Raw genomic sequence first — 12,854 nt, 5'->3', positions numbered from 1 at the left:
CACTATCAAAATAACCTTGGATCACTTGCACCTTGCATGTGGTAGAATGACTCAAGTAACCTTTAAAAAATGTGGGCACACAAATAAACAGCCAATTGATTTCTTAGGGAGGCTGTCTTATCATGTACCATCGATGTCTTTGGCTGTGCTCATAGATGCAAATTGGATGCGAAGACAATGTCGTTTCATGAAATGTGGGCGCATAGTGTTGCTAAACGAAAAGCGATTCTCGCTGTCTAGTTTGGGGCAAAGAATAAGCTTCACCATGAAAACATTCACAAAAATAAACGGATCAAGACTTTAATGCGACGATTTATCTGTCTTCGTTTTCTAGCATGGGGTGACCTTTGAAGCCTTGAGTGATATGCCTCTTCTCGAAGCCTGCGTCAAGGAGTCACTGCGCATGTACACGCCTGACTCGTTGTACGTATGACCGGCAGCTGGTTTCAAATTTCTCGCTGTTTCCTCGGGTTAAAAGTTCCGGCTAAACTCTTTTCGGAGCAAAATGAATGTGCGAAAAAAAAAGCTATAAGCTGTTGAAGCTTGTTTTGTTTTACTCAATGTTAGACTGGGAGACAAATGCCAAACTAAAGCGCGATCATGAAATGGCCATTAGTTCCATGTTTCTGCGATGTAGCTGTTCAACTAATTTCATTGACGGCTCTAAACTTTCCCACATGGAGTGCAGTAATCTGCAAAACTCAAAGTCAATAAAAAACAAAGTATTTGATTTTTACAGAGCGCTCTCCAAAACAAAACCTCCTCTCTCGGAGGGGAGACGAGATACCAAGGAGGGGGGGGGGGGGGAGCTGATGGCAGAAGCTGTATACCTCACTCCTGTCTTCCACACTCATGACCACAGAAATCCTCGATCTTCGGCCGACATGAATCTTATCATCCAGGCCCACCTGGATTCGGTTATCAAGAGTATTCCTCACATGTTCGAGAACTTAGGAGGGTAGATGTGCAGGCCAGTTGGTGAGACATGAAGGAGCTATACACCGCAGCGGACACGGGACAGAGAAAGAAGACTGCGTCGTCTTCTTTCTCTGTCCCGTGTCCGCTGCGGTGTATAGCTCCTTCGAGAACTTGATTTCTATATCTGTGAAAAAAAAATCTAATTGCGTCTAACTTGCCTTTGCTCATGATGTTAATACTGCAACGGCCGCGAAGACGGTGAAATGCGATCAGTGTGCTGAATGGAACGACGATCCCAGGTATCTGCCGTTCTGGGCCCTGACCCTACCCAGAGCCGTAATCGGACGTCTCACAAGGCCCCGTCCGTAGTAAAGGCCTCACACGTAAAAGCGTGGTGGAGGTGTGGGGTGCAACCAAAGCAACAACAGACCCTCAGCTCGAAACTTGCATTAGTCGACATCCTGTGGATCTGCCACCTTCTTTGCACCTGATCGTTGTTCTCTTCAGCACGCGGACCCTATGACAAGGTCTTCGTGGCCGTTATAGTATTACTTCGTATAGAAAAAACAGCTATGTGGAATTTTTTGTTTCTCCTTTTGAGCAGCCTCACAAGGCGCTGCAATCGGGAAACAACGTTGTGCGGAATAGACTTCAAGCCGGGAATGTACATTGATATACCTATAACCGGGATACATTACAACCCAGAATATTTCCCGGATCCTTACACTTTCAAGCCTGAAAGGTATTTTGTACCCTTTTGGCTTCCCTTCTTAACCTTGACGTGAGAAGAAAACGCAAACATGAGACAAGCATTTCCGTAGCGATAAGTGCACCCAGGAAGAAAGCCATTAGATGACCCTAATACTCCTCCTACATTAAGCCATGCACACCAGCGTCGACGAGCCTAGCAATATTTATTTACTGAAAATGACAATGAGTCGTTCATGACTTCATGTAACTTAAATCAAGGGCAAGCTTACAGAAGTACCTCGGCCGTTAACTCTCACAGGGTGCGACCATTCCGGCCTGCTCCTTCCACCCGTGTCAGGTGCGAGCTTCTTACCCTATTTGTTTATTACAAGCTGCCTGTGCGCGCTACAGTGCGATGTCTCAAGGTGGAATTCGACAGACATGAGAATTTGCAAGTGAAACAGGCCAAGAGATTGCAGTGTGCACACTTCGTGTGTTGCAGCCTTCGTAGAACTCTACCGCCAACGCTATGCCAGCAGAGCAAGTTAGCGGAACCGATCAATTCATAGCTCAGCAGTTCTGCATGCGAAAGCTAGATCAAAAGTAATAACATGTACGCCAAGTCTCGGCCGTTTAGATCATCGGCACCTCAGTTTGTGTGCGTAATACACTAACTCCTTCGTCTCCGCCGACCAGGTTTCTTCCGGAGAGCAAAGACCCCGTGAAGCCGTTCTCGTTCCTGGCGTTCGGCGCCGGACCACGGAACTGCATCGGGCTGCGAGTGGCCCTCGTCCAAGCGAAGACAATATTCGCGTGCATACTAAGGGATGTCCGCTTCGAGCGGTGCACCGACACGAAGGTAGGTGTTTACCTCATTTCGGTGCAGCTTGATGGATTTTGTACTATCTGCAACGAGGTGCTGGAGAAAAGATATATATAATTTGGCGAATGAAAAACAATTCGCATCACTAACAAAGAATTAGTTTAGTTTATGGGGGTTTAACGTTCCAAGGCCGCTAAGGCTATGACGGAAAACTAAGAATTGTCAATTCTGTTGTCTGCAGTCATTGCTGATGTAATATAGGTGTGAAAAACACGATTGGTTAAACCTGTGGGGGTTTAACGTTTCAAAGGAACTTAGGCTATGAGGGATGCCGTAGTGGGGGGCTCCCGACATTTCTACCACCTGGGGTTCTTTAAGGTGCACTGACATCGCACAGTACACGCGCCTCTAGAATTTCGCCTCTATCGAAATTCGACCGCCGCGGCCGGGATCGAACCCGCCTCTTTCGGGTCAGCAGTTTAGGAGGAGGTATACAAAATCGGGCCTATCTGGGCATATAAAAGGAAGAAGCTAATAGCATACTTCTTGACGAGGCTTCACTCCGTGTAACACATCAATGGCAGAAGGATGAACAAATTCATTTCAAAACAAAATTCTTCAGTTCAGTTTTAAGCGTAGTGGGAAATTAATGAAGGCACAAGGCATTATGAAAGAATCTAAATCCATCAGTAACGCTGCAACTGGCGAGACAAAGAAGTAGTTGGTTGGGAAGAAGCTAACACTACAGTCGCATGTATGTGGTGCGTCAGCAGTAAACGCAAATAGTATCTTCATTTTCCTTTTATATTGAAAAATAGCTTTTCAGGTTACGGCTTCATCAGTTAATGAAGGATACTCAATGCATATTCTGGCAATTTGGTTGAATTTGTATTGGGCGCCGCAGTTAGCCCGGGCGCAAGTGAGAATGAGAGCAGTAACTCGTAGGCTGTAGCTTATATCTCTGTTCGCGCAGTGTTTCTGAATGATGTAATGAACTGCTTAATTTTATGATAACTATGAAGAGCTACAGAAAACTTGAGAGACAGTGGAAACGGAGGAACATGAAAAGCCTGAAATAAGCAGTCATCTACGGAAGAATTTGAACAACACGCTCGCAAAGCTCTCTTTTGTAATGAAAATAGTCTGGCTGAATCAGTTTTGTTGCAAGTGTCCCAGATGGCGCTGGTCCTGTCGTGTACGTTTCTCTTTTGTCCCAGTATTTCGCGCCGTCTTCTTTGTGAAACATGAACCAACAACCCAAACTAGGGTTCTTCTTGAATGTATGTCCCAGATTAAATTGCAAAATACCAGTTGTGAATGGATTAGGCCAACATACAACTGCTTTTTAGTCTGCATGGGCAGCAGGAGCCAGATGCGTTGGATCACACCAATAGATCGAGCTACATGTAAACCGACGTTATTTGCATGGTCACCCTATAGTAGGCGACTACGAAAAAATACGTCCAAGAATTTCCAGCAACCCGCCGCGGTTGCTTTGTGGTTAGAGCGCTCGGCTACTGATCTGGAGTTCCCGGGTTCGAACCCGACAGCGGCGGCTGCGTTTCGATGGAGGCGAAGCGCTAAGGCGCCCGTGCGATGTCAGTACGCGATAAAGATCCCCAGGTGGTCGAAATTATTCCGGAGCCCTCCACTACGGCACATATTTATTCCTTTCTTCTCTTAGTCCCTCCTTGATCCCTTCTCTTACGGCGCGGTTCAGGTGTCCGCCGATATGTGAGACAAACACCGCGCCATTTCCTTTCCCCAAAAACCAATTTTCATTTCCATTTTTTGCTAGAAGTTTACAGGTTCAGCCGGGGTATTGTTGAACCGAAGTTGGATGAGATAATCTATAAGATTATTTTCAAGGCGGAAAAGCATAAATTTTGCGTTCAAACATTCAATTCCAGTTTTTTTTCCGCCAGCCACAGCATCAGTTCATCTAGCCAGGAGCTAGAACGACGCTCGAGTTCGCGAAGATCAGTACCAGAAGAGAAAACGTTCGAGTCACCTGCATATAAAGCATTCTTAGGATAAGGTGAAATGTTTACTGTGTCATTTATGTATAGCGTAAAAATAAGGGCCCCCAGTATAGATCCTTTAGCAACGCCAAATGTTATTATTTCTGCGTCGGATACGGCATCATTTAGTCACGTGTAGTGAGTGTGATTTGACAAGTAGCATTGAACTAACCTGTGAGGTGTTCCGCGGATACCATATATATATATATATATATATATATATATATATATATATATATATATATATATATATATATATATATATATATATATATATATATATATATATGATTTCTGAAGTATAATGTCCTGATTGACTGAATCGAAGGCTTTGGAAAATCAGGAAATACTAACGTAGTAAAAAGCTCGTGTTCAATATTATGAATCAGACGATTTTTGATTTCGAGCAGCGCTACCTGCGTAGATTTTTCAGGCTGAAATCCATATTGCTCCTCGCAAATGATATTATTGAATTGAAGAAATACGTGTACCCTCGTGATGATCAATCTCTCAGCAACTTCAGAAAAGAACGGTTGTACGGAAATAAAACGATAGTTATTGGGGTCATTTTTATTGCCTCATTTCAAAATTTCTGTGACACAGGCCAGATTTCATTTTTTTTTCCATGAACTCTCTTGTACGAAGCATTAGATTACAAATATATACAAGAAGAATGGTAATAAACGTAGCAGCAGCGTTTACTGCCAGTGAAGTAATGCCGTCTGGGACAGTTGAGCATGTATTGCGAATAGAGTTTATAATAGAGAGAATTATAATAGATAAAAGCATTGAACATACACATGCTGGGATCAGAAAAAAATCGATTGATTTTACAGCTGAGAAAAGACTTCACTAAGTGGAATTTCCTGCATTAAAAAAATGCGCACTGAGTTTGTTAGCGAGCGGGACGTCGCTATTAAGAACTCAATTTATTTGCATTTCAGAAAGATGGGGTTGTTGCTTCCTTCCAAATAGTTTATTGATGCCTTGCCACAGGGTTCTACCGTTAAGCGTTAAGGAAAACCTTAGACCATGAAGAAGTGACTTTGCCTTTTTTTTAAATCCGGGTGTCACTTAATCCGAAACAGTTTAAACTCCTTAAAATGTTCTTAGTTACGTGTTTCAAGAAATCGTACAAATAAAACTTTTTTTTGTTTGATACGCTGCAAAAGGTCACCAGAGATCCGTTCTTTTTTGGCCGTTCAGAATTTTTTACTTGTACAATAGGAAAGGCTTTTGTTAAATGCATCCAGTGCTTTCTCTACGAATATATTGTACTTGGCAGATGGGCTCTCTGTTTTAAGTTTAGTTAGTTTAGGGGGGTTTAACGTCCCAAAGCGACACCGGCTTTGAGGGACACCGTAGTGAAGGACTCGGGAAATTTCGACCACCTGGAGTTTTTTAACGTGCACTGACATCGCACAGTACACGGGCCTCTAGCATTTCACCTCCATAGAAACGCGACCAGAGCAGCCGGGATCGAACCCGCGTCCTTCGGGTCAGCAGCCGAGTACCATACCCACTGAGCCACCGCGGCGCCATCTGTTTTATATACATCAACCCAGCTGGTTTCAGACATAAGTAAACACAATTTACCAATGTTCTATTAGTCATAGGTTTTAGGTATATAAACAGAAGTGACTGGTTTCTTCATATACGAAAAAAGTGCGAAAAAGGAAAGATTATCGCTTATTCCCGAAGATAAAACACCGGATCCGGTATTATCGCGTATAAAATTTGTGAATCATACATCACGTCAGGTTTCCGTGCGACAACTTATTCGAGTGGGCATTTCAATGATGTTTTCGCAGCCATAAGGTAACATAATTTTCATCAAACTGATTTGTGTCGGGTTACCAATCATAATATCGATATTCAGGTCACCTAGTAATACAACATGCATTTTGTGATGACTGGTGAATTTCAAGAAAGACTCAACAAAATCAATAGGCACAGCCACATCGATGTGAGGGAGGTGGTACACCCCCATTACAGCTATATAATGGTACAGGATGGTAGCAACTTCAAAACGGTCAGTCACGAGTGAGAAATTGTTCAGTATGCTAAAAACCAGGCAGTTTTTTACGAACATGTATACTCCCCCTCAGCGTTTGTTTATCATGAATTGTGACACTTCATTGTGCCGTGCAAGTGGCATGACATCCTCATGACAGCTGAACCAAGTTTCCGTAAATGCCAAGAAATCAAACTTGTACACTAATGATTTTATTTCGCCCTCATTATGTTTCTTTTTTTTTCAAATTCTGAGCATTTAAATGTTAAATAGATGAAGACTTAATTACAGAGTAGTTAGCAGTTGTGAGTAAGTCGTTAAATGTATCAGTATTGAAATAAGACATGGTAACAAAAGGTAGATTCTAGTATAAACAATTTTTACGAGGGCAGATTACAAAATTTCTACTCATTCAGTACTGATGGCATTTGCACCTGCTTCCTTTCGAACGTAAACTTGCCCTTCCTTTGTCCATGCAAATTCATATCTTTTTTTTCTTTGGCTGCGAATTTCGCAAGCCACAAAAGCTTCTCATTTTAAAGCAGTCAAGTTGTCAACAAAGTAGACATTGTCCTTGAGGCCTGTACGCTTTGCCGTCCAAGTTTGTTTTTGTCAATTTTGTCGAAAACTTGATAAGTACAGCCGGCACCGAGTTTGGTTGAGCTGGCAGACGATTTAGACCTTCAATATCGCTCTCTGTGAGGCATGGCAAATCTAACTGATTCGCAAAGTCATTCACTTCTGCCAGCAGAGTTTCATTTGCTGAGATGGATAATTCACGAATTTCCATGTTCTGTCAGCGACTGTATCGTTCTATATCATTCAGTTCAAGTTTCGAGTTTCCAATTTTGTCCGCGTCATTTTTCGTTTCAATTTCATCGACCCTCTTGCAAATGGCGCCGATCTCTTTTTCATGCCTATCTGCAGCATTGTAACAGCTGATCATATGTGTCGGACATGTGTTGGACAGACATTTCAATGCTGGTTACAGATAGTTTAAACAATGATAGGTCATCCACTTTTGCTGTGAGAGTGGCTAAGGTTTTGCTTATTTCAGCAAGTTGCTGAGTCAAAGCCGGGGAGGGAAGAATTGAGTGCTGCCCTTCCTTAGTACGGCATTTTGCTAAACGACATGCTCGGCATGTCAAGTTTTTTCTTTCAACATTTTTCTTTTTAAACGTATGCTCATTGACACCGGAACTTTTACCTAGGGGGTAATACTGACGACACACTGCACATTCCATTATATCTTCTGCACCTTGCGGTGGTTTAGCTCTGGTTAAATCTGGAGTAACGCGATAGCTACAGCTGGCCGAGTGGAACTTGCTCAGTTGAATTGCAAATTCAGTCTTTCGCCGCTACGTTTCGCAGTGAGTTGCTTCTGAATCTTCGTCCCACTTGACACGGCGCATGCGCACAGCTGTTGCAGCTCGGTTTCGCCTGCGCGCCGCACCGCCGGCAACAGCAGCTCCTCCGCACCACTTGACCAACCACGTGACCAGCCATGGCGCCGTGCCTCCGGCATCTGCTCCCCACCACGTAACCAACCACGTGACCTGCCACGTGGCCGTGGCGGCGCCGCCACGGTGGTCACGGCGCTGCCGCAACGCTGAAGGCTCGAAATGCTACCGTTATGTAGCTATCGCTACAAAAACTGAGAGCAGCGAAGGCATCATCAGTCAACTTTGACATGGCGACGAAACAGGAGAAAGACATAAAATGATGCTTCTCTGACACAGAGGCATCAACGGCAGCGGCAGTGATAAAAAAACAGAACTGCAAAGCAAAACCAACCTGTAACATGAAGGCAGGCTTTTAGGTTGCTTGTCGACAGCCGTTGCCGCCACCACTACTTCCAAGGGTGTGAAGGGCTGCTGCGATGCATCGGGTTTATGTAGGCAGAACAGGGGGCGCAGTCCGCTTTGGTGAGGGGGCGTAGTCGACTTGATGCTTCCACGGATATGGCTCCCGCAGATTGTCTAGTGACGTCGGCAGCCCACGAAAGACTGGCAATCCGTTGACATTATAACATGAAGGTTGGTTTTTATGTTGCTGGTCTATAGCCGTTGCCGCCACCGCTATTGCCAAGCGTGTAAGCGTGTGTGTGCACAATACCCTATACATTCACATCTGGTGGAAGTAGGCACTTCCCATTTCGGCTTTTTGAAATAGCTTTTTCTACAAGTGGCTGCGTGACGTTGTTATAAGGAAGCCCCGCTACTCGCAATTCCATTCTCTGAATGGTACGATATCCAAACTTTCGCTCTAGCCTCCCGGGTCGTCTCGCAGCTTTTTAAACGACTCTGGCCCAAAAGTACCTCTGAATATAGCCTACAAAGAACACACACTACCCAAGGGAATAGTTTCAATGTTAGAGACATACGATGTGCGTGCATGGTGTTATAGAAAACAAAGACAAGAAAGAACCTATTATTCATCCTGGGGATTTGAACTGCTGTCTCGCATTCAAAAAATTGGCCGTGGTTTAGCGCTGGTTAAACCTGGAGTGACGCGATAGCTACAGCTGGCCGAGTGGAACCTGGTCACGTGAACAACCACATGACGAACCACGTGATCAGCCACGGCGCCGCGCCACCGGCAGCTTCTCCGCACCACGTGACCAACCACGTAACAGCGTGGCAGCGCAGCCGCAGGGTTGCAGCGCAGCCACAAAGTGGCGGCGCCGCCACCTCCACGGCGCCGCCACGCTGAAGGCTCGAAATGCTACCCCAATGTAGCTCTCGCTACAAAACGCAGAGCCAGTCCACTGTATATCCATGTGTCAGAGAAGTAGGGCGTCATGCGTGATAAGGGTGTAGCGACTTAGGTTAGGCGTGCTTGACGGTTGCAGCCACCCGTCATCTACGTCAATCCATCTATAATCCATCCCTTGAAATTGAGAGGGCGGGTGCGGCAGTGCGGCGTTGAAAATGTCGAATTTCATTACAAAAAGAAGCCGGGTAGCTGGTACACGATTTCAACGAAAAAAGCGCGCGAATGACAGGACCCAGAATAGGAAACAAGTATAGACACAGCGCTGTCTCCTATTCTTGGTCCTGTCTTTCGCGCTGTTTTCGTTGAATGTGTCGAAGAAGCCGGGTGCATTAACCAGTCAACAGATGTAGTAGTAGCTATAGGGATTGGACGTGTTGTGTATCACTGTAAACACAAAGGCAGTAAAAAGAGAGTAAGCTGTCCCCTAGCGCGCACCCTTTTATAGAAGGGTGTAAATGGGTAGAAAGGTGTAAGTGGGTATAAGGGTGTGAGTGGGTAGAAGGGTGTATAGAAGGGAGTCTAAGGTTGGATGTTAGGGACCCGGCTTGACCTTGTGGTTTAGTGAGGTGGCTGTGTACGCTGCCAGAGGAAGGCTGAAGCTGTTAAATGCGTCAGAAGTGCATCTGGTGGCAAAGGCGCAGGGGGAGTTTGTGGTACATCTTTTAAATGTGAAATCATATCAGCTGCGATGTTATGGACAACGGGTGTGCAGGTTGTTGGTGAAAGGATTCTGAGTGCGAGAATGACTCCGACGACGGCGACACGATCTCACAGAACGACGCCTATTTAGCTGTCGCCCAGTGATGTTCCATGTTGTCACGATAATATCCTGCTTTTAGAACAATTTTTTTCGGTTTCAGCACATTCTTTTCCTGTAATAGCTGGAAAACTCTAACTTCAAAAAAAAGTGAGGCGATTTGGGTTCTTAAAGCTGGCCGAAACTCTGTAAAAATTTCCTTTTGTCAAATTTTACACCTCAGGTTTTCTGAAAAAGGGAAAATTACCTGAATGCAGCGCCATTGCTTTCGGCATAAAACTCTATTGGTGCCGGCTAGGTTTAAGTGGCAGTTTCTCTTCTGCGCCTCCTCCACTAAAGTCCCTAAAAAATGATCAGCTCCGAAACGGACTACGGGTGTGCATTTTGGGACCCCGATCAGACTTATACTGACACACATTGTTGTACTATTAAAAAACTTGTTGCCACATTATTCCTTTCCACCTACTCTTGTCATGGCATCGTGGCGTCATGAAAACTATCCCCCACCTACCCGACTTTTCACCGCTTCTTCTATTTCTTAAAATGAAACATTGTAATGCTCTCCTGCAAGATAAGCTCCTCCACCCAAACTTCTTTCATTTAGTCTCATTAAAGAAGTCAATATTTAAATGGCCAAAGAACTGACTTGGGGAGCCATAAAACTACCGCGGGTGTCAGAGCACGTTGCTTAGCCTTGGACTGCTGGCACATGATAGCAGTGTATACGTTTTTCAAAGCAGACGCCGATATACACGAGATGTGAGTGGTACTGTCCTGTGACGTGCGTGAAACTCTACAAATTCAAGGACGTGATGAGAAGCGCGCAGCATGAAAAACATGCCAGCACAATGATGCTGCCACGAATGGGAGCGGACAATATGTGGGCGACTCGCAGTCTGGAGGGACGGACGACTGATTCAAGCAGCAAGATATTTGTGAACGCGAGAAATATTTACGGGACCCTGGTGTCCGCTGGAGTCTGTCTGTGCGGTAGTCGTAGCTACAAAAAAAAATGATCTGACACCTTCCTAAGGAGTAACTGAAATTTTCCATATGACGACTTCCATAATTTCATACGTTCTCATGATCAATTCTATACAGTCGGTATGGAGTATATGTAGTCATTATGTACTATAAAGAAACGCTAATAAAAACTTACGGACTCCATATGACATCTATACACTGTACAGAAATCGTATAGAAATTATATGGAATGATTATAGACTCCGTATAGACGAGATATAAATTTTTATATTTTTTCATATCTTATGGACTCCCATATCTCTATAATTCCATATGAGCGTCTCATATGGAGCGTTTCAGTAGGAGTGTAGATGTGCAACACAATAGGTCCTAACCTATATGCATTGTGGGCCGCGTTAAAACTGACCGCTAAATGGTACGAATTTACTGCTCCACCGAATCCTGGACACCAGACGAGGAGTCGTTTTCTTTTTTTTTTTTTGCCTGAAGGCCTCGAAGTGCGGCTCTTTACTAAGTAAAATCACGATACACTATTGGGAAACAAAAAGACAATTGAGCTGACTACATGCATAACGTAAGCTACAAGCATTTTGTCCCTGCATCTGCGCTTTGCACGAGATGTGCTATTTCCCCACTGCCGTGTTCCTCTTGGAATGCCAGACAATATTCTTTAAAAGACAAATATGCTGTAATTAGCCTCAGTTATTCGCACACCACCAGCTTGTTACCATTTTATAGTTATAGGAGTGCGTGCCCAGTCTCTAGTAACCAGTCTCCTGTGCCCTGCACAAGGCGATTCACGTCTGTATAGTGTTACGATTGAGGTCTATTTAATGTTGCACTTGGCTAGCGGCTGCTTATATGTCTTCAAAAAGTTGGCGATCGCGTTTGTGTTACGCTCTATTCGAGTGTCTTTCCAAATGGTCAGCGCTTCCTAAATATGCTAACGACATTAATCGTTCCCGCACTTTCTCTTTCAGGTCCCCGCGACGTTTGCTCCCAGGAGCCACCTTCTCGAATCAAGTCCGGCAGTGAAGTTGCGTATCCTTCCTCGCCACTGAGCAATACAAGTCAAACGTTACGCACACCTCACGGTTCTTTGCGCAATAATGAAACCGCAGAAAAACAACCGCTTTCACGCTCGCTCTGCGCTTTCTTAATCTTAAAAATCTGCGTTCGGGAAGACGACGTAAGGTTCGCGACCAAGATAATGCACTTGCTAAGCGACGTTTAAACCTGACGCACAATCATTACGTCTCATCAAGATCGATAATAAGTAGGTGTTCTCACGATGCCACAGCTGGCCTACATGCCATTACCACCCCAGCTTAGAATATCAACTATGGCAGCACACAGAACACTACTTTGTGTTTTATGTTCCGTCTCGGGGATCTCGCTGCCGAACGAAATAACTTGGTCGTTTCTCACTGATTACCCAGAATGGGAATGTGTAATTAACTTAATAATAATAATAATAATAATAATAATAATAATAATAATAATAATAATAATAATAATAATAATAATAATAATAATAATAATAATAATAATAGGTTTTTGGGGAAAGGAAATGGCGCAGTATTTGTCTCATATATCGTTGGACACCTGAACCGCGCCGTAAGGGAAGGGATAAAGGAGGGAGTGAAAGAAGAAAGGAAGAAGAGGTGCCGTAGTGGAGGGCTCCGGAATAAATTCGACCACCTGGGGATCTTTAACGTGCACTGACATCGCACAGCACACGGGCGCCTTAGCGTTTTTCCTCCATAAAAACGCAGCCGCCGCGGTCGGGTTCGAACCCGGGAACTAACTTCGCGAACTAACTTCGGGAACTAACTTCGCGAATAAATATTTAGGAGAGTAGCCTACATATTT

At 44.4% G+C, this 12,854-nt stretch overlaps 1 protein-coding gene across 1 annotated transcript; it reads left to right on the top strand.

Annotated features, from left to right (window-relative positions):
* Positions 1 to 338: 338 nt before the first annotated feature.
* LOC144118485 (cytochrome P450 3A19-like) lies at positions 339 to 12,437 on the top strand. Its single transcript, XM_077651414.1, has 4 exons — positions 339 to 423; positions 1,523 to 1,660; positions 2,305 to 2,467; positions 11,963 to 12,437. The coding sequence occupies exons 1-4, from the start codon at positions 365 to 367 to the stop codon at positions 12,041 to 12,043; spliced, it is 441 nt and encodes a 146-aa protein (XP_077507540.1). The 5' UTR covers positions 339 to 364; the 3' UTR covers positions 12,044 to 12,437.
* Positions 12,438 to 12,854: the final 417 nt, after the last annotated feature.

Source organism: Amblyomma americanum, chromosome 2 (genome assembly GCF_052857255.1).
Source record: "Amblyomma americanum isolate KBUSLIRL-KWMA chromosome 2, ASM5285725v1, whole genome shotgun sequence".
Lineage (NCBI taxonomy): Eukaryota > Metazoa > Arthropoda > Arachnida > Ixodida > Ixodidae > Amblyomma > Amblyomma americanum.
Note: the sequence above shows the minus strand (reverse complement) of the source record. Positions and strands in the feature narration are given on the sequence as shown.